The sequence below is a fragment of the Rhinoderma darwinii genome, chromosome 6 (genome assembly GCF_050947455.1).
Source record: "Rhinoderma darwinii isolate aRhiDar2 chromosome 6, aRhiDar2.hap1, whole genome shotgun sequence".
Taxonomy (NCBI): Eukaryota; Metazoa; Chordata; class Amphibia; order Anura; family Rhinodermatidae; genus Rhinoderma; species Rhinoderma darwinii.
This window is the reverse complement of record NC_134692.1, coordinates 29,097,040-29,122,427: the sequence shown is the minus strand read 5'-3', so window position 1 is coordinate 29,122,427 and position 25,388 is coordinate 29,097,040. Positions and strand designations below refer to the sequence as shown.

Below are 25,388 nucleotides of genomic sequence, written 5' to 3'. Positions count from 1 at the left end.
CATTGCTTGTTGGATCCAGTCTGGTAATTCAGTAGTCTATTGTTTCAACTGTAAAGTTCTCCCCTTTGGGTCACTGCTCATTCAAGTGGGCTGTTAGTGCCTCCAGGGCGGTAAGGCATCAAGCTTCATTCGCTCAGGTCTGCAAGGCTGCTGCCTGGGCTTCGGTGCACACCTTCACCATATTTTACCAGATTTATTCTCCTCTGATTCCAATCTGGGTTGCAAGGTTCTGGAGCAGGTGTGTATTAGGCTGGTCTCATGACTGTTTTATGGTTTTTTTCTTTCCCACCCATTGGGACTCTTTTAGGATGGTGCTGTGTCCCCCTAATAATATCAACAAAAATAATGGACTTTTTTACTCACTGTAAAATCCCTTTCCTCATTGGGGACACAAATCCTACCTTCTTTTGTTTTTTCCAGGCTTGGGACCTGTTCTGGCTGTTTGTCTGTTTTTTCTCCGGGGACCTTGGCCATGTTGTTGTTGTTGTTGTTGTTTGTGTTTTTTGTCTTCTACTGCTTCTGTACAAACTGATGTAAACAGTGTCTGTGGGAAGGGTATGGCCTGCTTGGGCGAAGCCAAGACTTTTCTTCCACAGTTTTACCCTTCTAGTGGCAAGGGCCTGTGTCCCCCAATAATTTCAACAACCGAGGAATTTTATGGTGTGTACAAAAATATAATTTTCTGGCGTATACCTTACATAGAAACAAAAAAACACTCATTTCAGGTAGGTATCCACTTAACTGTAATAACCTGTAGTATTCATTGAACAGGTTATTCAGGGTGAAACATGGACGTATAAAAAAATAAACAAAAAGCAATGCCAAAAATAGTCGTTTTTTTAAATATTTGGGCCGCAAAAAAAGGATATAACTTGCACAGTAATTTATATGTACCACCAAACACCGAAATAAAAAAGACTGTTTCTCTTGCATAAAACAAAGCCTCATAAAGCCATGTCAATAAAACGTGCATCTGAGGTGCTGATTTAAATATCGGCACAAACCAATAACACCGTTGCTATTTTTATAAAAATGACCGATTTTTGTAATGTGAATCTTCGTTGTCCGTGTGTGTGAGGAGAACACAATGTAGCCTGAATTCAAGGCCAAATAAATGTGACGTTTAGCATGTTAGAGAGACATCGAGCAACAATCTGAGTCTTATTTAGTTTTTCAAAGAAACTTGAGCCAAGCTGCTGAAAAAAAATAAAAAATGAATCTCTCCATGTACTGACATGATGTCATTCTGTCCGCTGGATTTGGCAATTTCATTGTGTTTACCGGGCAATTACTTGTTTTTGAGGAACACTTAATCTTTTTGCTGTTATTTATTTTTTTTTGATATTGGACTTGTCATCTGCTAATGTCACTGCAACATTCTGCTGGTTGAAAACAAAATTTTCCATTTGAAAAATGCCAGGGACTGAAAAAAGTTCTTATAAACATGGGTTTAACCCTATAAAGACTGATACAGTGCTCTTACTCCAAGCAGAAGGATTATACTTCATGCTTCTCTTCAGCCTACTATTGCACAAAACATGGACAAGTAGAAAAGCGTGCCATGCAGTGCAAAACTTCAGCGTTAAAAAAGCACGACCAATCAAACAACACAGAATAAGACCCCGTGCACACGACCGTAATTTTGGTCCGTAATTGCAGATCAAAATACGGTTCTATTCATTTCAATGGCCCACTGACACTTTCCCGTATATTTACGGGAAGGTGTCTAGGCTGTAGAAAGCTTCCATAAAAAATAGGACACGTCTTATTTTTTGATTTTACGGACCGCGCTCCCATACTTTATAATGGGAGCACGGCCCGCAAATGCGCATGACTGTCCGCGGCCCGCCGTGCCCGTAATCACAGTTGTGTGCATGGGGCCTAAGTGCTATGACAAATGCTGATAAATATAGTACTGAGTTGTGAGTGTACTACTATAAGTTGTTGCACTGTTTTGAATAGTAAGGTGGGTTTTTAAAAGTATTTTTCAATCCCTAAAAAAAGGATAAAATACTTCTTCTTCTAAACATTGTAATATTCTTACTGTTTAGAGCTGCCACCATTCCTGCACAGCCAGTACCGTCTCCTCCCAACACAGCCGAGAACAGCACTCGGCTATCTCCAGCAGAGAATAAATGGAGCCGCAGCAAACATTTATGACTGCCAGTCCATTCAAACAGGGGACTCGGGACTCCCGTTCTCGTTATCGGTTGTACCCCAGTGATCCAACACTTAGCTCCTATCCTGTGCACAGGTGATAAGTTGTTATGGGGGATAAATTGTTATGGAGGGACAACCCATTTAGCTCAGAATTTTGTAAAAGTGTATATGAATAAGGGTTTTCTAAACTAGACAATTCTTTAAATATCTTTTGGGCAAACTCTTATACGATGTGCAGATGAGGCTCCCAGGCTGGTGCATTAAACCGACCGGACAGTTCTTCGAGCTCGCTTGTTTGAGCACAGGCACCTGTAAAGATTTTAGGTCCTTCAGTATTGATAAGGGATAGTGAGCATGCGCTCTACTGCTCCAATCCTATGGGGCTCCCCAGAACGTCAAGGTAAGCTTGTGATTGGTGGGGTCCCAGCAGTCAGACACCTAACGATCCAATATTTACCACCTATTCTGTGGATAGGTGATAAATTTTATGGGAAAACCAGTATAATACCCAATATATTGTGTCATTGCCCTTTAATGAGACTTTCTGTCCCTAAACCCTGCAGATGATGGCGGATCTTATGTTCAGGAAGCAGGACTATGAGCAGGCTGTATTTCACTTTCAGCAGCTTTTGGAACGCAAGCCAGGTAAGCACGGTGTGTGTGTGTGTGTGTGTGTGTGGTATTTGTGGTATTTGTTTCAGAATGCATTGATGTAAATTATGCGGCTTATATTAATAATGTGCAAAGGCTCTGATCGCATCTACGTCAAGGCTTCCCCTTCTGACACATCCATAACGGATTGAGACCCTCCCTTCATGATACAGCGGACTTATAACGGAGTCTGGTGTATATTCTTTGTTAGGTGCTATCAGCTAAATGGCACATTTTTTGTGCAACGTTTGTGCTAATAGTACAGTCTACCTGTCCTTATGATATGTTGCCTTTAAATAGGGCAGCATATTACGGTGAGACAGATCCGCTTCAGCTGAAGCCACCCAATATAGAAAATCCCATTGAAATCAATGTGAACCTCAATGGTAATGGTTTTTTATTCTTTAAATATTGACAAAACAGAATTACATCAAGAGAAAAAGACAGCGTGAGGATCTGGCCAAGAACGAATGATCTCACTTACAAAGAACATTTATGACCAAACACAAAACATTGAGTAATACTGTGTGCCCAGCCGAACGCCAAAATCAATAGAGAGGCGAGCAAGTACAATGTGCCCGACACTACATCATGTGCAGTCTGTAAGTGTCAAACAAGATTGGGTTTTACTCAGAATGAACATACAAATAAAATATTTGTAGTTTTTAGAAATGTTGCTTTGTATGCAGTAGGGCACAGATATAAAGGCCCGCATATGACCGATATAAAGCCCATTGCTTTGCTCCAGTCCAGTCCTGGGTCCTTTTATTTTAATTTGTAGTTTAAGTTGTGCATTTTGTAAAATCCCAAAAATGTTCCACACATTTAAGTATTATATACTGTCAAGGACTATCCTCATAGTCATCAGTAAAGGTTTTTTTTAACGTTCTGATAAATAAAATAAGTCACTTTGTAGTATAAACCTCAACAAAGCAAACATTGTTATTGTTTTTAGTCCCAGGTTTTGTGTGTGTGTGTGTGTGTGTGTGTGTGTGTGTGTATGTATGTATATATATATATATATATATATATATATATATATATATATATATATATATAATATATGTGTGCAGAAGAAATCCCACAGCACTCCAATGTAGAAAAGAAAGTGGTTTATTCAGCCAACACAAGCTGCAACGTTTCCGTCCTGCTATGGGACCTTTTTTCAAGCACATATATAGAGATATATAGATATACATGTACATTCACTTCTTCTCTCGCCTATACTAGTTAGGCTATGATGATACCGGTGGTTCAGTTTCAATTGTTTTCCACCTTTGTAGGAGCAGAACAATGAAGTGCCGGATCGGTCGCCCGACATGACTCATTGATTCAATGGGTTCCGTCGGGTCTCTGTCATGGTGTCCGTCACTTTATCAGAAAAAAATAGTCCATTTGAATGGCTCATTGGCTCACAAGATAGATTTTACTAATAAAAGTATGACCGGGAATTCTTTCTTTTTTGCAGATAATTATGCTACTCTTTCTCGGTTACTTGACCTCTTGAGACGAGCTGGAAAACTTGAAGAAATACCAAAGTTTCTTGAAATGGCAGAGAAACACTCATCTAGAGCTAAGATGGAATCCGGCTTTTACTTTTGCAAAGGGTTATATTTATGGTACGTTCATTTCTAGTCCATTGATGGTCTGTGCTGCTATGAGGGACGTGTACACGGGACCAGAATTCTCCCAGATCAGTATTAATATCCAAATGAGGACACTAGTGTAACGTGGTGGTATCTGCACAATTGTTATCACTCATATCTGACCAGCACCTCAGGATTCATTCTGAATCGGTCAAAGTTTGATTTTCTGTCATCAGATTGTTCATCAATATAAGGAGAGGGACAATGGGTCTTCAGTGGTGGTTAGATCGAGGTTCTTAAGTTTTTTTTAATTACAAGTGAAACACTCGGCTAAACCGTGTAATAGAGTGTCAGCATTATAAGGTGCACACTCTTCTGGATCTTTCACAGCGTCTCCTCAAGTATTTCAGCCTATCTGTTTAAAGTGGTTACATGGTGGCATGTGAGAATTACAATCCCTTTCCATAAATAGAGATGCTCTTGCTTTCTTAAACGGGTCGGCTGCTTTGGACAATCCCTTTAAAATATCCTTCCCCACCGAACATAAGCTGATCAGAGGGTGTCCCACTGATAGGACCCCCAGCAATCAGCTGTAATCTGTGGTTGAACATGGCAACAAGTGTTCAATTCCACTTCAGCGCCCTCACAGGAGAAGTGAGTAATAACATGCTGGGTCCTCCAGAGAGAGGGATGTACGTTCTTTGTACAGTAGTTCTTACTAATTGATGGCAGCTATGGATGAGGGATTCTCAATAAGACCATCGATTAACTTTTCTTAAGGCCTCATTTACACGAGCGTATTATACGCGCGTGCGACGCGCGTGCTTTTCACGCGTGTCGTACGCACCTATAATAGTCTATGGGGCTGTTTAGACGATGCGTGAATTTTGCGCTGCGTGAGTGCGTTGCGTAAAACTCACGACATGTTCTATATTCTTGCGTTTTTCACGCAACACGCACCCATTGACTTCAATGGGTGCGTGAAAACAACGCATGCCACACTGACGGTCCTGCGTTGCATGCGCGAAAATCACGCAAGAGCTGTCAAACTCCTGAATGTAAACAGAAAAGCACCACGTGCTTTTCTGGTTACAAACATCCAAACGGAGTGTCAAATTCGAGATGAGCGCACCGAACTTCACCGGGTTCGGCCAAACTCGTTTTGACCGAAACCGGTAATAAATGTTCGGGTACGCGACGTCAGGAGACAGTCACTGTCCACGGTGCTGAAAGCGTTAAACTGGTTCAGCACCATGGACAGTGACTTCCGCTCCGAAAATCCATGAACCTGTAAAAAAAAAAAAAAGTTCTGACTTACCGATAACTCCGGTCCGACCTCCCGGGATGACAGTTAAGTCCAAGTGACAGCTGCAGCCAATCACAGGCCAAGCACAGGCTGCAGCCAATCACAGGCTGCAGCGGTCTCATGGACTGCGGCGTCATCCTGGGAGGTGGGGCCGGATGACAAGAGTGGGACGCGTCACCAAGGCAACGGCCGGGAGCCCGGACTGGGGGAAGCAGGAAGTTCTTGGTAAGTATGAAAGTCTTTTTTTATTCACAGGTTGGTGTATATTGTGTTCGGCATTCACTGTCGAGGGTGCTGAAAGAGTTACTGCCGATCAGTTAGCTCTTTCAGCACCTTGGACAGTGACGGGCGTCGACTAGCCTCATCTCTATGATGGCGGCTGCGCGAAAATCACGCAGCCGCGCATCATACACGGATGACACACGGAGCTGCCAAGTGCCTTTTGCGCGCGCAAAACGCAGCGTTTTTTGCGCGCGCAAAACGCACACGCTCGTGTAAATGAGGCCTAACTCTGTTGAAAAGTCATCCCCGCGATCAGCTGACTGCTGCGGGTGTAGCTGCGCAATAAGTTAATATCACTGGAGAAAACCGCTGGAAATGTTGAATTACAAGACATCCTAAATGGTCATGACCATGCCGAGACTCAGAGCAGGAGCCGCTCTTTCTAACAGGGGTTTCCTCCTCTATGATGTCTGTATAACCTAGTAGGACATATGGACAGGATGTCCAATAGGGACAAGCACTGCAAAGAGGAACAACTGGCAGAACAAAATTTTCCATTTTATGCCAAATTTCATTCTGTTATCTAATCCAGGTCTAGAGGATGCTACTTTAGATTATGTTCTAAATCCCGTATTTTTCCTTTTGTTTCCTTAAGGTACACCGGTGAGCCTAATGATGCCCTTCGACATTTCAATAAAGCTCGGAAAGATAGTGACTGGGGACAGAATGCAATCTACAATATGATTGAGATCTGCTTGAATCCTGATAATGAGACGGTTGGAGGGGAGGTGTTTGACAATCTGGATGGTGACATTGGGTAAGGAGATGATATATTGGCCATGTTGATGCTATATTTCTGCATGTGTCAATCTTTACATTACCAGATAATTTTAGTGCACCTTTACCCATCTAGAGTAAATCATAACTATTCTGTATCCGTTTAATCTCGTATTACGAATAAAGACCTGTCGTGGAAGTCAATGGCTCAAAATATATTAGACTGAAATTTAGACGAGTGTTCAGACACTCACGCCAGGAATTTTATCCAGCATCCTAATCGGGATATTTCATACCGATTTATATATCGAGAGGAGAAAAAACAAACAAAATACTCCTCTGAGGTTTATTTCCAAACTCCATTACAATACTATCATTCAGAAGGGGTGTAGGCTTGAGGTTAACCAATGTGAGACAATGTGACAATATTTGTTGTTCAGCCAATTACAGACATACGATACATTCCAGATACATCATTATAATTCTTCACACATCAGGTTTGCAGGTGGCCTTATCTCTCTTGGCAAGAATGTTCCTGTAACATGGAGGAGGCATTCCCGCATGCATATTTGCCACCCTCCCATCTCACTCCCTGTGCCTTCTCTGGGAACAGAGGTCAAAGATAACTGACTAAGAAACATACGAAATCAACATTTAATATACTTGTGTTAAAGGAACAATTACTTTCTTATTCACTACAAAAGAACCAAGATGGGAACTCCAGACAAGATGGCTGCTGCACGAAACTAAATCATTTATACATTATTATAATCACTTTCACATAATACATATCTTAGTAATTCGGCCTCCTGCTTGATAATTCATAATGTAATTTCATACAGAGAATATAAGCAAATAAATCATCCTTCACAGAACAGTAGGTAATGTTAAATCCTATCGATCTGTAAAATACAGCATCAATGGTAGCAGGTGCCAGATAGTCCACAATATTTGACAATCGGACCATTATAGAAAAGTATATAAAGCTCACTTGTAAGGGTAGAGAACCTTCAGGAAGAAAACGCATAATAAACTGTTTATATGAAATCGTTCTGCTCAGTCATTTGCTTCTGGTCTTGTGAATCTACATCACCGTGCAGTTCTACGTTACAAGTTGTATTATCAGATGCTGAATTAAGAAAGACCATCTATTATCTGTCGCACCCCCTGAACAGTGCTCTGAAGCGTCCTCCTTATGCAAACTATGATGCCTCATGGTCGCTACTCCTTTTTGCACTTAAAGTGTAGCTAAACGTTCGACAAACTTCTGACATGTCATAGTGACATGTCAGAAGTTTGGATTGGTGGGGGTCCGAGCACTGAGACCTCCACCAATCGCTAGAACGCTAGAACGAAGCAGCTGAAGCGTTCATGTGAGCGCTCAGCTGCTTCGTGTCTGTTCGGCTTTTTCCGGAAAGCCAACGTATCGGAGTACGGGCTCATAGACTTTCTATGGAGTCCGTACACCAATACATTTATTTCCGGAAAAAGCCGAACAGACACGAAGCAGCTGAGCGCTCACACGAGCACTTCAGCTGCTTCTTTCTAGCGATTGGTGGGGGTCTCCGTGCTCGGACACCCACCAATACAAACTTCTGACATGTCACTATGACATGTCAGAAGTTTGTCGAACGTTTAGCTACACTTTAAGAGCTGTGGCCGCGACCACATGCTGCCACTCGGCCAATCAGGTTGAAGGGCATCCTCATTTGCATATGGTGCAGGGATTCTCTCTTCGGTGATATTTGAATCCTTTTATCATGCATCGTCTCTCCGGCCCTACATTGTGCATAACCGTGTAGAAGTTCTGCCCAGAGTGTTTCTTTAACGCTGATATCCAGTCTCCCCCATTACTAAGGCACATTTTGCTCAGTATATGTACGGCAGAAACTAAATCTTTTTTTCACTGGTGGTTCAATTCCTTGCAGTTACTAATAATTTTATTCTTGTTGTAATGGAAATCTATCCAATGCACTGACGTCCTAGGGAGTTTATACTTGCACACAGCAGGCAGAACTGCAGTGTAAAGCATGGGAAGAGAGAGAGCAGTATCCTGGGCCTGTGGTAGAGGTGAATTTCTACTTTAGGACACTGTAGCTTACGTTTAGCTATGAATCCTAGCAGAAGAGAATAAATAAAGATATTTATTACACATTAATATCATTTTTATATTATAAAACCCTCATTTGAAATATATTTCAAGTGATACAAGACAAATTGTACGTTTTTTATTCTGTATGTAGAAATTCCACTGAAAAGCAAGAATCTGTGCAACTCGCTGTCAGGACTGCGGAGAAACTTCTGAAAGAGCTAAAGCCACAGACTCTTCAGGGACACATCCAGCTCCGGATCATGGAGAACTATTGTCTAATGGCAACGAAACAAAAAGCAAATGTAGAGCGAGCTCTGAACGTATTTACTGATGTGGCCGCTGCAGAGGTGACGTGAAATGTGAACGTGCTTGTATCTTGTAATGCAAATAATTGGAGAGGGTTTGATAATACTGCAAATGCACGGGGCCTGGCCTCCTACATAGTCTATGGGCCGACCTGGTGCCTCACCAGAAGGGCCGAGTGCAGCTGCCCGGAACCAGAGGGGCGCAGGAAAGTAATGCAACCAAATTGTTTTAGCGATTAGTGTTGGTGTCAGCAGTCAGATGCCCATTGATCATACATTAATGGTGTATACTATCGATATGCCACAAATGTTAGTGGTGGGAAAAGCAGGAATATTTATCTTAAGGCACCGGTGAGATGGCCCAAAAAAACAAGCCGCAGAGCCCCTGGACACCGCAAGCAAGTTACCACCTTGCCTAGCGCTATAATTTGTAAGGTGCAGCCACACTTTTATGCCGAATTTTTCTTTCTCCTTTTTCAAATTAATTGTGAAAAATGGCAAAAAAAATATAAATGTTGGGTGTAAGATATGCTGCATGTTCTAAAAATAAAATGTCTTCAATTTTGTATGAATGGGATTTTTTTTTTTTTACTTTAGCATTGTTTTAAATCTGGTTGCTGATATAAAACACAACATAAGCAATATGTGAACTCATCCTTTTTTTCCTCACTCATCTACTGTGCTAGGATTGTGTAAACCAGTTGTCACTTCAGAAATTACAGTAAAACACCAATAATTTTGGTATCCTCCAGTGACAGATTATCAGAAATGACAAACCATCAGATGTATACACATACAGCACATATCTACACTTATCTCCTTGGAGGTAGGTCCTCCAGTCTGGCTTCACGGCCTCCTTATCTGCTAATAATACGCACACGTAGATGATGACCTTCTCAGTTGTCACTGTCATAGCTGGCATTAGTATAGTCTTTTACTGCCCACCAGGGGCCGTGTACCCACGCTGTGGAGGAACTGAAGTGCAGGACGGTCAGGTACATTCTTTGGAATGGGCTATTTTTGCCAGATTATCAGGATTTCTGGACTACCAGGTGCCAGACAAGTTGACTTTTTTGCTTGAATTTCTGCCAATTTAGAATTTTATGGCATATTTAATTGGTGTTTTCTTGTCCAGAAGGACCATGTGCCCGCTCTTTTGGGTATGGCCACTGCTTACATGATATTGAAGCAAACCCCAAGAGCTAGGAACCAGTTGAAAAGAATTTCCAAAATGAACTGGAACCCAATAGACGCAGAAGAGTTTGAAAAGAGTCTGTTGCTTCTGGCGGACATTTACATTCAGTCGGGAAAATACGACATGGCGGGCGAGTTATTGAAACGCTGCCTCCGTCATAACCGGGTATGTATGGAAGTGAGGGGGGGGGGGGCCTTATGACACTTGGCTTGTTTTGGATTTTGCACACTCTGGTTAAATCCTCATTTGTTTGAATAGAAATTGCCGAGGATTGTTAAAATGCATTTAACGGAACTGTAAAACTCATTCCCATGTCCATAATTGTAATAAAAATTAGGTTTTACTCATAATTGACTCAAGATAGAAAAAAACGATTACTAGCAAGCATTATCAGAAAAATACCTTTTATCCGAGGGAAGAAGAATTCTCTGAGGGCGTCTAATGTTCCTTTTCCAGAAGCAATTACACTGACAATACAAGATGCCTTACTGACTTCTCTCTCATTCATACACAGATTTCAACTCCACAAAAGCTCATTTGTATTCCGTTTACGTGATGCTTCATATTATTCACACTTAATCCCTTTCACAATATTCCGGGATTGTACAAGTCTTCTTGGTCTTCAGTCAAAATGTCAATGAATGGAGTAGAATAAAATACAGCTCGACCCTCCTAAAAGAAACCATAGAGGGGGTTTATCAATCCTATGTAGGTGGCAAAGGTGTTGTGCCGTAAAATAATTTTATTCCAGCATCAATTTAGATCTGGTGCCGGATTATCAGATGCTCCTGTTTATCGGACATCATAGAATGGTATGTTTTATTCACTTGTACGGTTAGAGAACCATCAGGAAGAGCAAAAGAACGTGTTGGCAAATAATAATGTATCCTGCTACTGGTTGTAATTATTGGGGTTGGGTGATCGCCCTGTATGAGGTCCATAAATCCTGATCGGGCATATAGATGAACGCCTAATGGGACAACCCTTTAAACGGTCGCCATTCATGAGTATTTTGCTTCTGGAACTTTTTGCACTGGAATAGAGTGCCGGATTGTCTGGATTATTAGATGCAGGGTTGAAGGAATATCACTGTATAGATTGTTTAGTTCACGGTTCCTGCATTTCTGCTTGCCTCCAGTTTCATACTGTACTTTCTTGGTGAAATATGGCTCTTTCTAATACAGTAAAACTTCTTTAATGGGGCATGATATTTTGGATTTTTGGACCATCCTAGAAATGTATATAAATATGGATTTGCAGAGAGCAGATTATGGCCTTATTCATATGGACGTATCTCACATTCATGTGCTGGCCGTTTAAATAGCTGACCGCACACTGACCAACGCAATTCGATGCGGCTATTCACACGTCTGGCTATTTACACGTCCAAGTGTCCGTTGCGTGAAGCTCACCGCATGTCTTATTCTGGTCCGTATTTGCGCATCGTGCTCACCCATTGAAGTCTTTGGGTGCGTGAAAAAAGGACGGCACAGGGACGTGTTCTGTCCATTTTTCATGCATCAGTTTTTAAAGAAATGCAGAGAGAAAAAAAAAAGTGAAGCAGAAAGGTGGATGAGAGAAAAAGGATGATGTACGGAAACTACGCTGATGCAACACCGACAGTCGTATACATGAAAAAGGCATGCTTTTTTTTTTTTGCGGGAACAAATCGGAGAGCCCACAATCATACGCGAATACAAAATATCCTACTGTCACTTTAAGGGGAATCTTATAATTGGTTATCTATGTTCTGTCTTCTGGTTTTTCATTCAAGATTGTCATGTAGTTCTATGCTAGAAATATATGCCAGATGTGTATTTTTGGATTATCAGATTATAAAATAAGCGAAATCTACATTTATATAGGCACGGCAAGTCTTTGGTAAATTATAGTAATTATAGAAACAACAGGCTTTAATGTAACCTTTGTTCTCTCGTGTTAATCTTTTGTTCCAGTCCTGCTGCAAGGCTTATGAATACTCTGGGTACATAATGGAAAAAGAACAAGCGTATAAAGACGCAGCCAGCAACTATGAACTGGCCTGGAAATACGGGAACCAGACCAATCCCACTGTTGGTAAGGAGAAATGACATCATTGGACTATTAGAAAACCGACTGCGGGTATTTTCACTGGGAGATTGTGAGAAGAACGAATAGTCCAGGCCACTAACAGACCGAATAGTCTAAAATTAATCGTATTATCACATGTCCGCCCTTAACTTTTCTTAAATTGCATTAAGTCTTACAATTTGTCATCATACCAATCCAGTATGTTCTCGTACCATCCAGTAAAAAACAGTATATGTTAAAAGTAAATATTTTCTTAACATAGGAGTCTATGGGCAATGGATGGCGTTCGTCAGAGGTATACATTTTTTTTTTTAACATGTTTAACTCCTTAACGATATTCCATGTACTTGTATGTGGCAGCCGTTAAGGGGAAGTATGGAGGTGGCTCACGGGCTGAGCACGCTCCATACTTAGTGGGTGACAGCTGTGTAATACAGCCGACACCTCACTGCAACGGGCGGAATCAAAGATCACTTTGATTACTCCCGTTAAGCATTTAAATCCCACAGTCAATCGGTCACAGGGTGCCTGCCGATGGTCGTCATGGCAGCCTGGGGGCCTAATGAAGGCCCCCAGGTCTGCCATCTTTGTACTGCTTTGAAGTCCTGCCTAGGAGGACTAATAAAAAAAAAAGTAATAAACGGTTAAAGTTTTTTGTGGTTTTTTTTCCCAAACAAAGAGAAGCATTAAAAGTAAAAAACACCAAAACTAAAGCCACATTGAAAAAAAAATGAAAAGATAACATAACCGGTATTGCAGTGTCTGTAAAAGTCCGAACTATCACAATATATTCTTATTTAGCCTGCCCGGTGAACGCCGTAAATATTTTTATTTATATATATATATATATATATATATATATATATATATATATATATTATAATCATCATCATCATGCAAACTGCTGTTTTTTGTCACCGTTGCTCTTATCCGTAAAAACCACTGCTCGCCCTGCAAAAAAATAACCCCAAATATCACTCAATTGATGGGAAAAATAAAAAAGTTATGGCTCTCAGAATATGGCGGCACAAAAACTTTTTTGTCTTAGCAATTTTTTTATTTTTTTTTAAAAGTGGTAATTGGTATTGCCGTAATCATATCAAACTGTAGAATTAGGTGAACATGTAGTTTTCACTGCCTGATGGACGCGGTAAAACAAACCCTCCCCCCAAAGTGGCGGAATCACCGTTTTTTGCCCATTTCACCCCACACATAATTTTCCGGAAATAAATGTATCGGAGTGCGGGCTCATAGGCTTTCTATTGAGTCCGTACACCGATGCATTTATTTACTGAAAAAGCCAAACAGACACAAAGCGGCTGAGCGCTTCAGCTGCTTCGTTCTAGCGATTGGTGGAGGTCTCCATGCTCGGACCCCCACCAATCCAAACTTCTGACATGTCAGAAGTTTGTGAAACTTTTAGCTGCACTTAAACATCTCACACCATAAATCTCCGGATGCCGGATTTGTAGATAAGTTAAAGGGTCGTCCGGACATTTTTTATTGATGGCCTCTCCTTAGGATAGGTCATTAATATCAGATTGGGTGAGGGGTCCAACTCCCAGGATCCCCGCCGATCAGCTGATTCATAGTGCCGCTGTGTTAGTCGCCGTTGCCTTTTCACAGTTTACAGGCACAGCGCTGTACACATTCGTAACGACTCGGATTGCAGTTCTGGTCCCATTCATGTGAATGAGATTGTGCTACAATTCCAGGCACAGCCGCTACCGATGTGTACGGTGTTGTACCTAGTCAATAAAAGATGTCCGGACAACCTCTTTAAGGAAGGACATATCTGTATACAGAACCTGTAAAGGCACCATATGTTTTTATAGGATTTTACAGTTTTTACCATTGATGGCCTATTATGAGATCAGTGAGAATCTGATGCCTGTAACCAACAATCGGCAGTAAGAAGGGCTTTCTTTGCTCGCTATAGCTCCTCTCTTCCATGTAGCTTTGTCTGGTACTGCAGCTTTGTTCCGGATTGTACCCCTTAGATCCAGCAATCAAGGGGGGGGGGTCTAAACAGTCGACCACACCGATCAGAACTTTTGACATTTCATTTTGTTTGCCAGTATTATACTGGCAGTCTTCTTCGTGCAACAAATCCATATAGAACACGTTACGGTTTATGAAGTCATCTACTTTTGTATCTGAAGCTTCCTTGTATAATATTTATTTGAAGTACGTTTCATCATTTTTATTTTTAGGGTACAAATTGGCTTTTAACTATCTGAAGGCAAAGAGATATGTAGATGCAATTGATGTTTGCCACAAGGTAAGATCTTCTATGATAACTCCCTGGTCCTGTGGTTATGCTGTGATGAGGTGGCAACGTCCCCTATTCCTGCAGAGCAGCTGAGGGCAGCACAATCTAGTTCAGTATGTGAAGCAGTTAGGGTATGTTCACACCTAGCGTAAACACTGCAGAATTTCCACGAGTCTTTTGTTACATTTTTTTCTGCAGGATGTAAAATTAAACATTCCAGACTGAATATATCATCAAAAAGTTAATTAATCTATTTCAGTAATTAAATTCAAAAAGTGAATCTCATATATTATATGGATTCATTACACACAGAGTGATCTATTTCCAGCATTCTTTTCTTCTAATATTCATGATTATGGTAACCGTTAATGAAAACCCAAAATTTAGTATCTCAGAAAATTAGAATATTATATAAGCCCAATTTCAAAAATTATTTTTAATACTGAAATGTTGTCCTACTGAAAAGTATGTCCAGTATCTGCCCTCAATACTTGGTCGGGGGCTCGTTTTGCATGAATTACTGCGTCAATGTGGCACTGCTGAGGTGTTATCAATGCGGCGTGGCATGAAGGTGATCAGCCGGTGTCACTGCTGAGGTGTTATGGAAGCCCAGGTTGCTTTGATAGCGGCCTTCAGCTCGTCTGCATTGTTGGGTCTGGTGTCTCATCTTCCTCTTGACAACACCCTATAGATTCTCTATGGGGTTTAAGTCAGGTGAGTTTGCTGGCCAATCAAGCGCAGTGATACTGTGGTTATTATTGGTACTTTGGCAGTGTAGGCAGATGCCAAGTCCTGCTGGAAAATGAAATCCGCATCTCCATAAAGCTTGTCAGCAGAGAGAAGCATGAAGTGCTGGGAAATTTCCTGCTAGACGCTGCGCTGACTCTGGACATGATATAACACAGTGGACCAACACCAGCAGATGACACGGCCCCCAAACCATCACTGACTGTGGAAACTTCACACTGGACCGCAAGCAACTTGGATTGATGTCTCTCCACTCTTCCTCTAGACTCTGGGACATTGATTTCCAAATGAAATTCAAAATTTACTTTCATCTGAAAACAGGACTTTGGACACTGAGCAGCGGACCAGTCCTTGTAAAGGCTTAGGAAACCTTTGCAGGTGTTTTGTTTTTATTAGCTGATTAGAGAGTCTACAATCTTCAACTTTTACCCAATATTCTAATTTACGGAGTCTAAATTTTGGGTTAGCCATAATCAACATTAAAAGAAAGAAATGCTGGAAATAGATAACTCTGTGTGTAATGAATCTATATAATATATGAATTTCACTCTTTGAAATGAATTAAAATAAATTAACTTTTTGATGATATTCTAATGAGTAGGACTAGTATACATATAAATTTGCTGTAAAATTCCTTTAATCCAGCATCGTCAAGATCTGATAGGTATGAAGTTTTCAGATATTCTGGATTATAGTCTTAAAAAAAAAAAAGTGAAATGTACTTGTTAGGGTGGAGAACTCCAGACAAGCCCAGTTATGCTACCACAAAGCTAATTGGTCATCTCTGCTTTATATCTTCTTCTGAATCCTGACCATCTTGCAATTCTGTTGCAGAGACAAGTGCTGCACAATAAGAATTGTTGGATTATCAAATGCCAGATTAAAGGAATTTTATGGTACAACAATTTTTTTTTTTTAGTCACTATATGTTGTTTTTCTTCATCAGGTCTTAGAACATCACCCAACTTACCCAAAAATAAGAAAAGACATTCTTGACAAATCCAGAGCTGCATTGCGGACGTGAGGAAATATTAGAACTGAAAGAAAGAATTGTCAAGACTAAACAGGATGTAATAGCAAAGGTGCAATCCAATTGTTTGCCATATGGTACAAGCAGGTAATTGCACCATATTGGCACCGCCAGCTCATAAGGCGCGTCAAATTTGTTGTCGGACAGACAGCGGTTCTCTGCTTTATCTGTGCTACATATTGCCTTTCACTAGTTACTTCCAGCCATGTAGGAGCACAGTGCCGTCTGCAGGTTCTCATTCAGGCACCTAAGGCTCTTGATTGGTCATATTATTCACCGAGACGTCTGCTGCATCATTTATTAAAGGGACAAGATGCCAAGAACAAGTAAAAATTTTAATAAAAAATAGTCCTGCAGAAATCTGGTAAAGACAGTTTGAGTCCATCTTCTCATAGTCCTTTGCTTGGGAACGACTGAGATAGTAGAGCCTCGCTGTAGGGTCATGGCTTAGCAGTCAGAGCAGCGTGGAAAGATTTCTGCTGCTGCAAGCTGCTTCCCGGCCAGAAACCAAATCAGCCCGCCTCTTTTCCTAAACATAATGGGGGTGGTGTATCACATCTATTGAAAGGAAAGGTGGAAGAATTGCTTATGCTAATCAATGGGTTGCTGCTTTTATTTTTAAAATGTATTCTGCAAAACAAGGGCTTGAATTTGGTTCCTACAGGCAGATTTTCCACTTTACCTTTGCACTCCCCTTGGAGGAGGCAGAGGTTACTATTCATTGTTTTGTTTGAACTAATTAGACCGAAGGACAAACCGGATAAAGAGAATTTTTTTTATTTTTAACTCTAGTATCCCTTTAAATTGGATCTATGTGTGGAAACTGCAGACCCTCTAGAATAGGTAATCGATCTGAGGAGTCAAAGGGGAAGCACTATTAAAGAAGAAATTTTTTTTATATATATATTTATTTATTTTTTATTATAGCCACACGTACTTAAAGATTAAAAGAGAACCTATTGTGAAATCCTCAAAAGGGAAATTTTAATAATGATCTTCTGATATGTCATAGATAAATATGAGAAGATGACATTGGTGATGTCTGGTTTTGGAAATCCGTTGAAATCAAGATTGAAGGATCAAACCCCTTTGGAACTACTCAGAGATTTCTGTTACTGGAAATAAGACCCTTTCTATGCAGACGGTGAGATATTTTACTGGACCTTGGTTTATGTTGGTGTGCCAGATTTTCAGTAACAGAAATCTCTAAGGCCCCATGCACACGGCCGGGCCGGGCACAGACTGCCACGGACAGCCACCCGTGTTTGCGGATCGTGCTCCTATATAACGTATGGGAGCACGGTCCGTGAAAAGCAAATGAACAGACATGTCCTATCTTTTACGGTACACTTCTACGGCCCGGACACCTTCCCGTGAATATACGGGAAGTTATCCGTGGTCAATAGAAGTGAATGTGTCCGTAATTGCAGACAGCAATTACTGACGTTTTTTACGGTCGTGTGTATGGAGCCCAAGCAGTGCCAAAGGGGTTTGATCCTTCTATAGAGCCCTGGATGTCAATTTCGCCTGAGATCACGGATTTAACCAATGTGATTTTCTCACATGTAGTTATGACAAATCAGAAGATCATCCTAACTGGATTTCCTCATTGAGACTGTCCGAAACACTCATTATATCACTGATGACCCGTGTTCACATGGCACAAATCTGACATGGATTATTTTTTATTTTTTTTTCAATTCACTGCAAAAATCTGCAGCTCAAACTGTGATTTTTGCTGCGTGTTCGTTATTCCGCATGGATATTTTACTGAGCGCATGGCTGGGTTATAACAATCTGCATTCACATGCATTGCCGGTGGAATGTTATCAGATTCTGTCAGGATTTAGGAGAAGAATCCTCATCATGTGAACACGGACTTACTGTGTTATTCCTGCTCACTATTATCTCTATAATTATTTAAGTGTATGTTTAATGATTTGTCATTTTGTAAATGTAAGAAGTTTTTCTTTTTGCTTTTATATATTTTATTATCATGACTTTTACTGCCATTCTGGAATATTTTCATACATTTCTCCATAGACCCAATAACGGCAGATAAACCACCTTTAATATGCCGCGTTGCCCCTGCCCCCTCTGCTCAGCAGGTCTGGCACTTCTGTAGCTCTGACATCGTGTGTTTATGAATTGGGGAGCACAGTCTGAACAGCGTCCTTCTAATATAAGGGGGAGTATGCCAAAAACAATGAACTCAAATGGAAACAGATGATATTTGTGTAACAGATCAGATTGGGAAGTGGTTCAAATGAATGAGGCTGAGCTTCAATTCCAGACACAAGCCGTAGACAAGTGTGGCGCTTTTTCTGGAATCTCGTACATTCCCTTTAACGTTTTTTGCCACTTGACATAGGTCTTAATGCATAATCTCACTGGCTTAACATCATGTAGCATTGCATCAGTGTAGTGCAATAGACTGTATTAGCATTCTGCTAACATTGCTTTCCATCTTTTTTACAAAATATAATATTGCGCACATTTTTCATTCCAAAACAGCAGAATGTGTGGTCTGCAAATGTCTGACGTTGTTTGTGTAGAGATCCAGTCTGTCCAGTAGAGGGAGCTCTTGTCTTTGTTTTTACAATCAATCACTGCCCAATAAACCGCAGTCTACGATGTTGTACGTCATGAGTATAGCCATTAAAAAAGTAAAAAAATCTTAACGGACTAAGTTGACTTATTTCATGTTTCCGTTTGTTTTAGAACATGTAGCTGTGTGTTAAAAAAAATATACAGATTATTCTGATGCATTTGATTAAATAAAGCTCAATATAGCTGCACTAGATAAGATTTTTCTTCCTAATATACACTATGTATGTTTCTTTACATTTACTGGCATGATATGTTAAATTAAATATAGCACCGATTTATTCTATTACTTAAAGGGGCATTCCCATTTACAGTGTTATGACAGATCACTTGTCCAACCTCTGGGATCCCCACCGAAGAACAAATATCTCGAATTCTCCAGGATTCCATTGCCTTCTATTTTTTTGGCCAGGATGTAGCAGTTTGAGACATCTTGTTTTCTATTTATAATGGAAGCCATGACACTGTACAATATGCGTCAGACAGTGGATCCAAAAGGCAATTAATGGACCACATTGAATTAAGGGGGCTACATCGGGTCTTCCATTAAGGTTTCCGTCAGTAACATATTATTTACGCTGCATAGTGAACGGCATAAATTGAAACCTCAAAATGCGATGCTGAATAGCTGTTCTTTTTTTCAATCCTTTTCCAAAAGAAAGTTAATAAAAGTTAATCAATATATTATAGGTACCAAAAATAGTGCCATTGAAAAGTCAACTCGTTCTGCAAAAAAACAAGCCGTCATACCACAATGCAGACGGAAATAAAAAAAGGTTGTGACTCTTAGAATGCGACGATGAAAAAAATAAAAGAATGCTCGGTCATTAAAGAGAACCTTTCACCTGCCCATACATGTGTAATAGGCAAAGCTTCACAAACACGGTCTCACTTGAAATTATTTTTCTAACTTCCTCCGTTATTTACATATCGGTGCAATTATATTTGGCGCCCGATATGTAAATAAGCCCCTGAACTGCCAATAGGGCGTTTCTATCTAACTAAACGGCAAGGGGGCGTGATCTCTGACACAGTCCAATCATCCACGGACAGTGTCAGGGCAGTTTGCTCTGTTGTCGCCCCCCCCCCCCGCGAGAAAACACACGCACTCGCACGCGCCTGTTTGTGTGTTCATGCGAGAGAGAACACAGCGCAAACCGCCCTGACACTGTCCGTAGCTGATTGGATGGTGTCAGAGCGAAGAGATCACGCCCCCTTGCCGTTTAGTTAGATAGAAACGCCCCATTGACCGTTCAGGGGCTTATTTACATATTGGGCGCCAAATATAACGGCACCGATATGTAAATAAGTGAGACAGTGTTTGTGAAGCCCTGACTATTACATGCTGCACATGTATGTGCAGATGAAAGGTTCTCCAAGACTTAAATAGGTCTGGTCGTTAAGGGGTTAAGGAGCGCTTCTAACCCGTCCGTATTTGTAATTTCTGCATTGTTGTAATCCTCATATTTGCATATCTATAGCAGAAGAGGTTCAGAAATATGGGACCATGATACATCAAGCGCACTGGATGCAGCTACTTGAGCGAATTGTGCCAGGTGAACTGGGCTGGAATTGCTCTTTTATTTATAGGCACAAGGTTCCTAATGAAACACTATCAGGTGCAGGGGTCAGCAGCGCCAGCGTTGCAGTGACCTCGCTATTAGTCTTGCTGAGCTTGTACCTTTGCAGACATGATCCACAACTGGCACTGGAGCAGTTACCGGAAGGTTACTCATCCCTGGTGAAGTGGTTCTAATAAAACTCTGGGAGCGATGCCAAGTAGGATGTGGATTCATTTTATGTTATTTTATTACATTATGCTGGGCACGATGCCAGGATTACAATGTATACTGAGAGGTAGACCATTTTCAGTGTATCAAGGTTAAGTATATACAGTAGCGCAGAATACGCAAAGTACCAAAATGTGTTAATATGTAAAAGGAGGACACAGTCTTAGGGCATGACCACACATGGCGGAATTCCTCCGCAACTGTCCGCATCAATGCCGCACAGAATCTGCGTTGCAGATTCTGCAGCGGATCTGCACAAAATGTGCAGAAAATTGATGCGGACTGGCCGCTGCGGACTGCAGGAAAAGTGCTTCCCTTCTCCCTATTCAGTGCAGGATAGAGAGAAGGGACAGCACTTTCCCTAGTGAAAGTCAAAGAATTTCATACTTACCGGCCGTTGTCTTGGTGACGCGTCCCTCTTTCGGCATCCGGCCCGACCTCCCTGGATGACGCTCCAGTCCATGTGACCGCTGCAGCCTGTGCTTGGCCTGTGATTGGCTGCAGCCGTCACTTACACTGAAACGTCATCCTGGGAGGCCGGACTGGAGACAGACGCAGGGAGTTCTCGGTAAGTATGAACTTATCTATTTTTTTACAGATACATGTATATTGAGATCGGTAGTCACTGTCCCGGGTGCAGAAACAGTTACTGCCGATCGCGTAACTCTTTCAGCACCCTGGACAGTGACTATTTACAGACGTCTCCTAGCAACGCTCCCGTCATTACGGGAGCCCCATTGACTTCCTCAGTCTGGCTGTAGACCTAGAAATACATGGGTCCAGCCAGAATGAAGAAATGTCATGGTAGTAAAAACAATACGCTCCGCAGCACACATAAGATCTGCGGACTTCATTGCGGAATTTTGACTCTCCATTGAAGTCAATGGAGAAATTCCGCCATGAGTCCGCAACCAGTCCGCCACTGCTCCGCAACAGACAGAGCATGCTGCGGACACCAAATTCCGCTCCGCAGCCTATGCTCCGCAGCGGAATTGTACGCATCGTGTAAACGAACACTGCTAAATTAAAGTGAAAGTCAATGGAGAAACGGCTCCGCTGCGGATTAACGCTGCGGAGTGTCCGCAGCGGAATTTAAGTGAAATTCCGCTATGTGTGAACCCGCCCTTACTGACCCCATTTTATGTTTTGTTTTTGTTTTCTGTAAATTGATTTTTATGAGCACAGACGACCTGAGAGGATTAATGATCGCTTTCAGTTTTCTTAACGGATCACATGGGATTGTGGTGGGCAATCCTACCAACAAGGCTCTGGTCTGTTTCTACTCCTCTCTTAATTTTATCTACAATTGGTATGATCCGTGGTTTATGATAAGAAGGTTAGCATCTGTTGTTAAAGTGGAACTATATAGGAAACTAAGATATTTAGTCAGTATACATAGTCTATTGGATCAGCTATGATGGCACCTGCTGTAGGTACCATCAGTAATGTTTACTGCCTAGGGATACTTAAAGATTCACAGTAAATAATTATTACACATTCAGCCATTACTATATTCATGGAGTTCTATATAGAAAGCTATAACAGCATTAAAAGTTTTACGGACATCGTAGCGGAAGTCGGGGGTCTTTTTCTAGGACACCATCCACCCCTTTATTATCTGAATAGCTGCTGCAAACATAGGATGAATATTTTAACAGATGCTCTTCGTAGGCAGCTCCTAAAAAAGTTTGGGTGACAGTCTACCAATGAACACAGGTGAACGATGACCCTTTACTTTCAAGCTTCGGTAAGGATTCAACGTTGGTACTAAAATAGATCAGAAGGATTATAATAGTGCATATAAAAACGTGCTACAAGCATTTCTGTTCCCGCATGTTACATCATTTCGCACTGGTCTCAATTTTTTGAGCATTTTGTGACCAATACATTTATCACCTTTCCACAGGATAAGTGAGGCTTTGACTACTGGGATCCAGACTGATCTCACGAAGAGGGGGGCGCCTTTACTTCTTCACCAGGATTGCTGCATTGCAAATCCAAACATCTCCATGGGAGATACAGAAACAGCTCAGCTGGAGTGGTCATCCTGATGAGCAGGATGGCAGACCCCCGTTCTTGCACCGTTCGGTGGGGGTCCCAGCTGTTCTAACATGTATTCCTTTCCCATTTATCACATTGCTTCTGGGAAGTTTCTGCATTATATCGTTTTTATTTGTAAGGCTACTTGCCATTGTAAGGCACATTTTTTATCCGTATATTGTAGAATAAGAGATGGTTCGATCTCGAACCGCTGTGATGTCTCTTCACCTTAGTGAATTGGTAGGGAGGTTATTGTACGAGTTCACACAGCTTACAATGTGGCTCATAGAGTGGGGTTCCAAGTGACTGACATTCATATGCCGTAATAGGGCATGAACAGGGGTTTTCTTCATAGGACAGCCCCTTTAACATCACTACTCCTCTAACCACCTGGCATCGGAGGACTTGGTGCTTGTTTGCCTCCATCTTCTTCCATTGACTTTGGGTTAATTGCTTGCACATTTGCTTGCTTATAATGTAGAGCCTGTGGAGCGGACTTATCTGCAAGGGTTCTCATCCATTAAAATAAGGGATACAGCCAGCCTGGACTGAACACTACTCCAGGGGCCCCACAGCAGCCACATGCTGCCTCTTTATGACTTACATCCTTGCTACCTATCAAGTGTAGGGATTTGTTTAAAGGGGTAGTCCTGTCACAAGAAATTATCACCTGTCCACTGGATAGGTGATAACTGTTAGATCGGTGGGGGTCCAACCGCTGGGATCCCAACCGATAGCCTCATGGCAGCAAGCTTGCTGCTGGGGGGGGGGGGGGGGGAACGGGGGACATGGGATTTGCATTCTGTGGGGGTCCCAGTGGTCAGACCACCACCGTTCTAACAATTATCACCTATCCGTGGATAGGTGATCGGAATGCCCCTTTAAGAAAGTCTTATGTCCTCCATATACGGATAAAAAAGTGCATGTAATTTAGAGAGAATTATTTTCTGTCTCCTATATATGTTTTTTCATCCATTCATTCTCCTCGCCATCCGCCTGCTTTCCCCGCTGACCTTTGAATAGAGAACGTTCACAGGGAGAAGTTGGAAAATTGTGAGTGGGTCGGCTTTGTTAATTTCAAAGGACTTCAGTCTATAGTGCCTTGTTGCTTAGCAACCCACCTACCCATCTCTGCAATGACTGAGCGAAGGGAGTAACGCATATTCCCCTCTCCCGTTCATTCATTTATTTCGACTGGTAGTTGAAACTCAAGTGTGGCGTTTCCATAGAAACACAATCCAGGTGTGATCCGCTCAGACACTTTCTATTTTATACAGTAGACCAGCATCATTCTGCGTGTGCTGAGATACTAGCGGATTGCCTCTAAGAGCCTGATGTGAATTCTTGGTTTGTTAAATGAAAAAAAAAAAAAGCATTAAATTCTCATATTTCTCTTAAAATGGATTTAAGGGGGTTGTTCTAGATTAGAAATACATAGTTGCTTTTTTCCACAAACAGTGCCTCACCTGTCCACAGGTTGTGTGTGGTATTGCAGCTCAGCCCCATTCACTTCAATAGAACTGAGCTGCAATACCAGATACAACCTGTGAACAGGTGTGGTGCCTTTTCTGGAATAAAACATTTTTATAATCCTGGATAACGTTTCAAAGCAGATCATTATTTTTTTGGCGTGCAATAACATTTTTCAATTTTCCATTAAATTAGTAACCTTTGAAGATTATATGGCCACTATGTCATGGCCGACAGGAATTGCCACCCAGCTTTTCTAGAGTCCTGAATATAAATTTTTACTGTACAAGGGGAAGGAAGTTTCAGCAGATCCGTCATTCTGGGTTTTTGGAAAGCTGGGTAACAATCGCTATAGGAGCTGGAACAGCTGGCAAACACTGTACCTGTTATGTGAACATAACTCCGAAACAGCTGAATATCTTCACGCAGGAGCACAACTCTGGTGAAGGACGGTTCACACATGTGCTTGTCATTCCATTGTTCTGCTGTGTCAGAGGAGCAGAACAAATGAATAACCTGGAAGCGCCGCTTCTGTTGCACCACGGACACAACCGGTGGCCGGTGGAACCTATTGACTTTAATTCGTACCGTCGGGTTTTCCGCGGTTTTTACTGGAAGCCATATCGCAAACTTGTATCAATATAAAAGCATAATAAAAAGAATTGGGGAAAAAAAGGAATACAAAACTCTACATCGTAATATAAAACAGTAAAGTAATGCGTACCACAAATCTATATCACTTATAAGGTGTAAGGCCTCATTCACATCTGCATTGAAGGCTCCGTTAGGGGCCTCCGTTGCGGATCCGGCCAAGATTACCAGAGACAATAATGCAGCACATCCGACGGAACCTATTAAAGTCAATGGGTTCCATGAGCCCGCCGCCGGTGTCCGTTGTGCAACGGAACCGTTCCTTCTGTTATTCCCTTGTTCTGCTCCTCTGGTGAAGCAGAACAACGGAACAAACAGACGCAGGTGTGAACTAAGCCTAAGGCATTACCAAGTCCACCAAGGATCTACTGGACATTGTGTAGCACCCAACAAACCAGTATACCATAAACGCTGTAA

General features: G+C 41.6%; 1 protein-coding gene across 2 annotated transcripts in view; it reads left to right on the top strand.

The window, feature by feature from the left end:
* TTC21B (tetratricopeptide repeat domain 21B) overlaps positions 1-19,082 on the top strand; it is a 68,042-nt gene extending 48,960 nt beyond the window's left edge. Inside the window, exons 22-29 of one of the 2 annotated variants that reach the window (XM_075829395.1) lie at positions 2,724-2,805; positions 4,280-4,430; positions 6,581-6,742; positions 8,946-9,141; positions 10,238-10,459; positions 12,250-12,370; positions 14,578-14,645; positions 16,330-19,082. In XM_075829395.1, coding sequence (XP_075685510.1) covers positions 2,724-2,805; positions 4,280-4,430; positions 6,581-6,742; positions 8,946-9,141; positions 10,238-10,459; positions 12,250-12,370; positions 14,578-14,645; positions 16,330-16,407 — 1,080 coding nt within the window. In that variant the 3' untranslated portion in view covers positions 16,408-19,082. Of the gene's footprint in view, positions 1-2,723; positions 2,806-4,279; positions 4,431-6,580; positions 6,743-8,945; positions 9,142-10,234; positions 10,460-12,249; positions 12,371-14,577; positions 14,646-16,329 lie in introns of both variants that reach the window. The other variant, XM_075829394.1, reaches the window with a different exon arrangement.
* Positions 19,083-25,388: the final 6,306 nt, after the last annotated feature.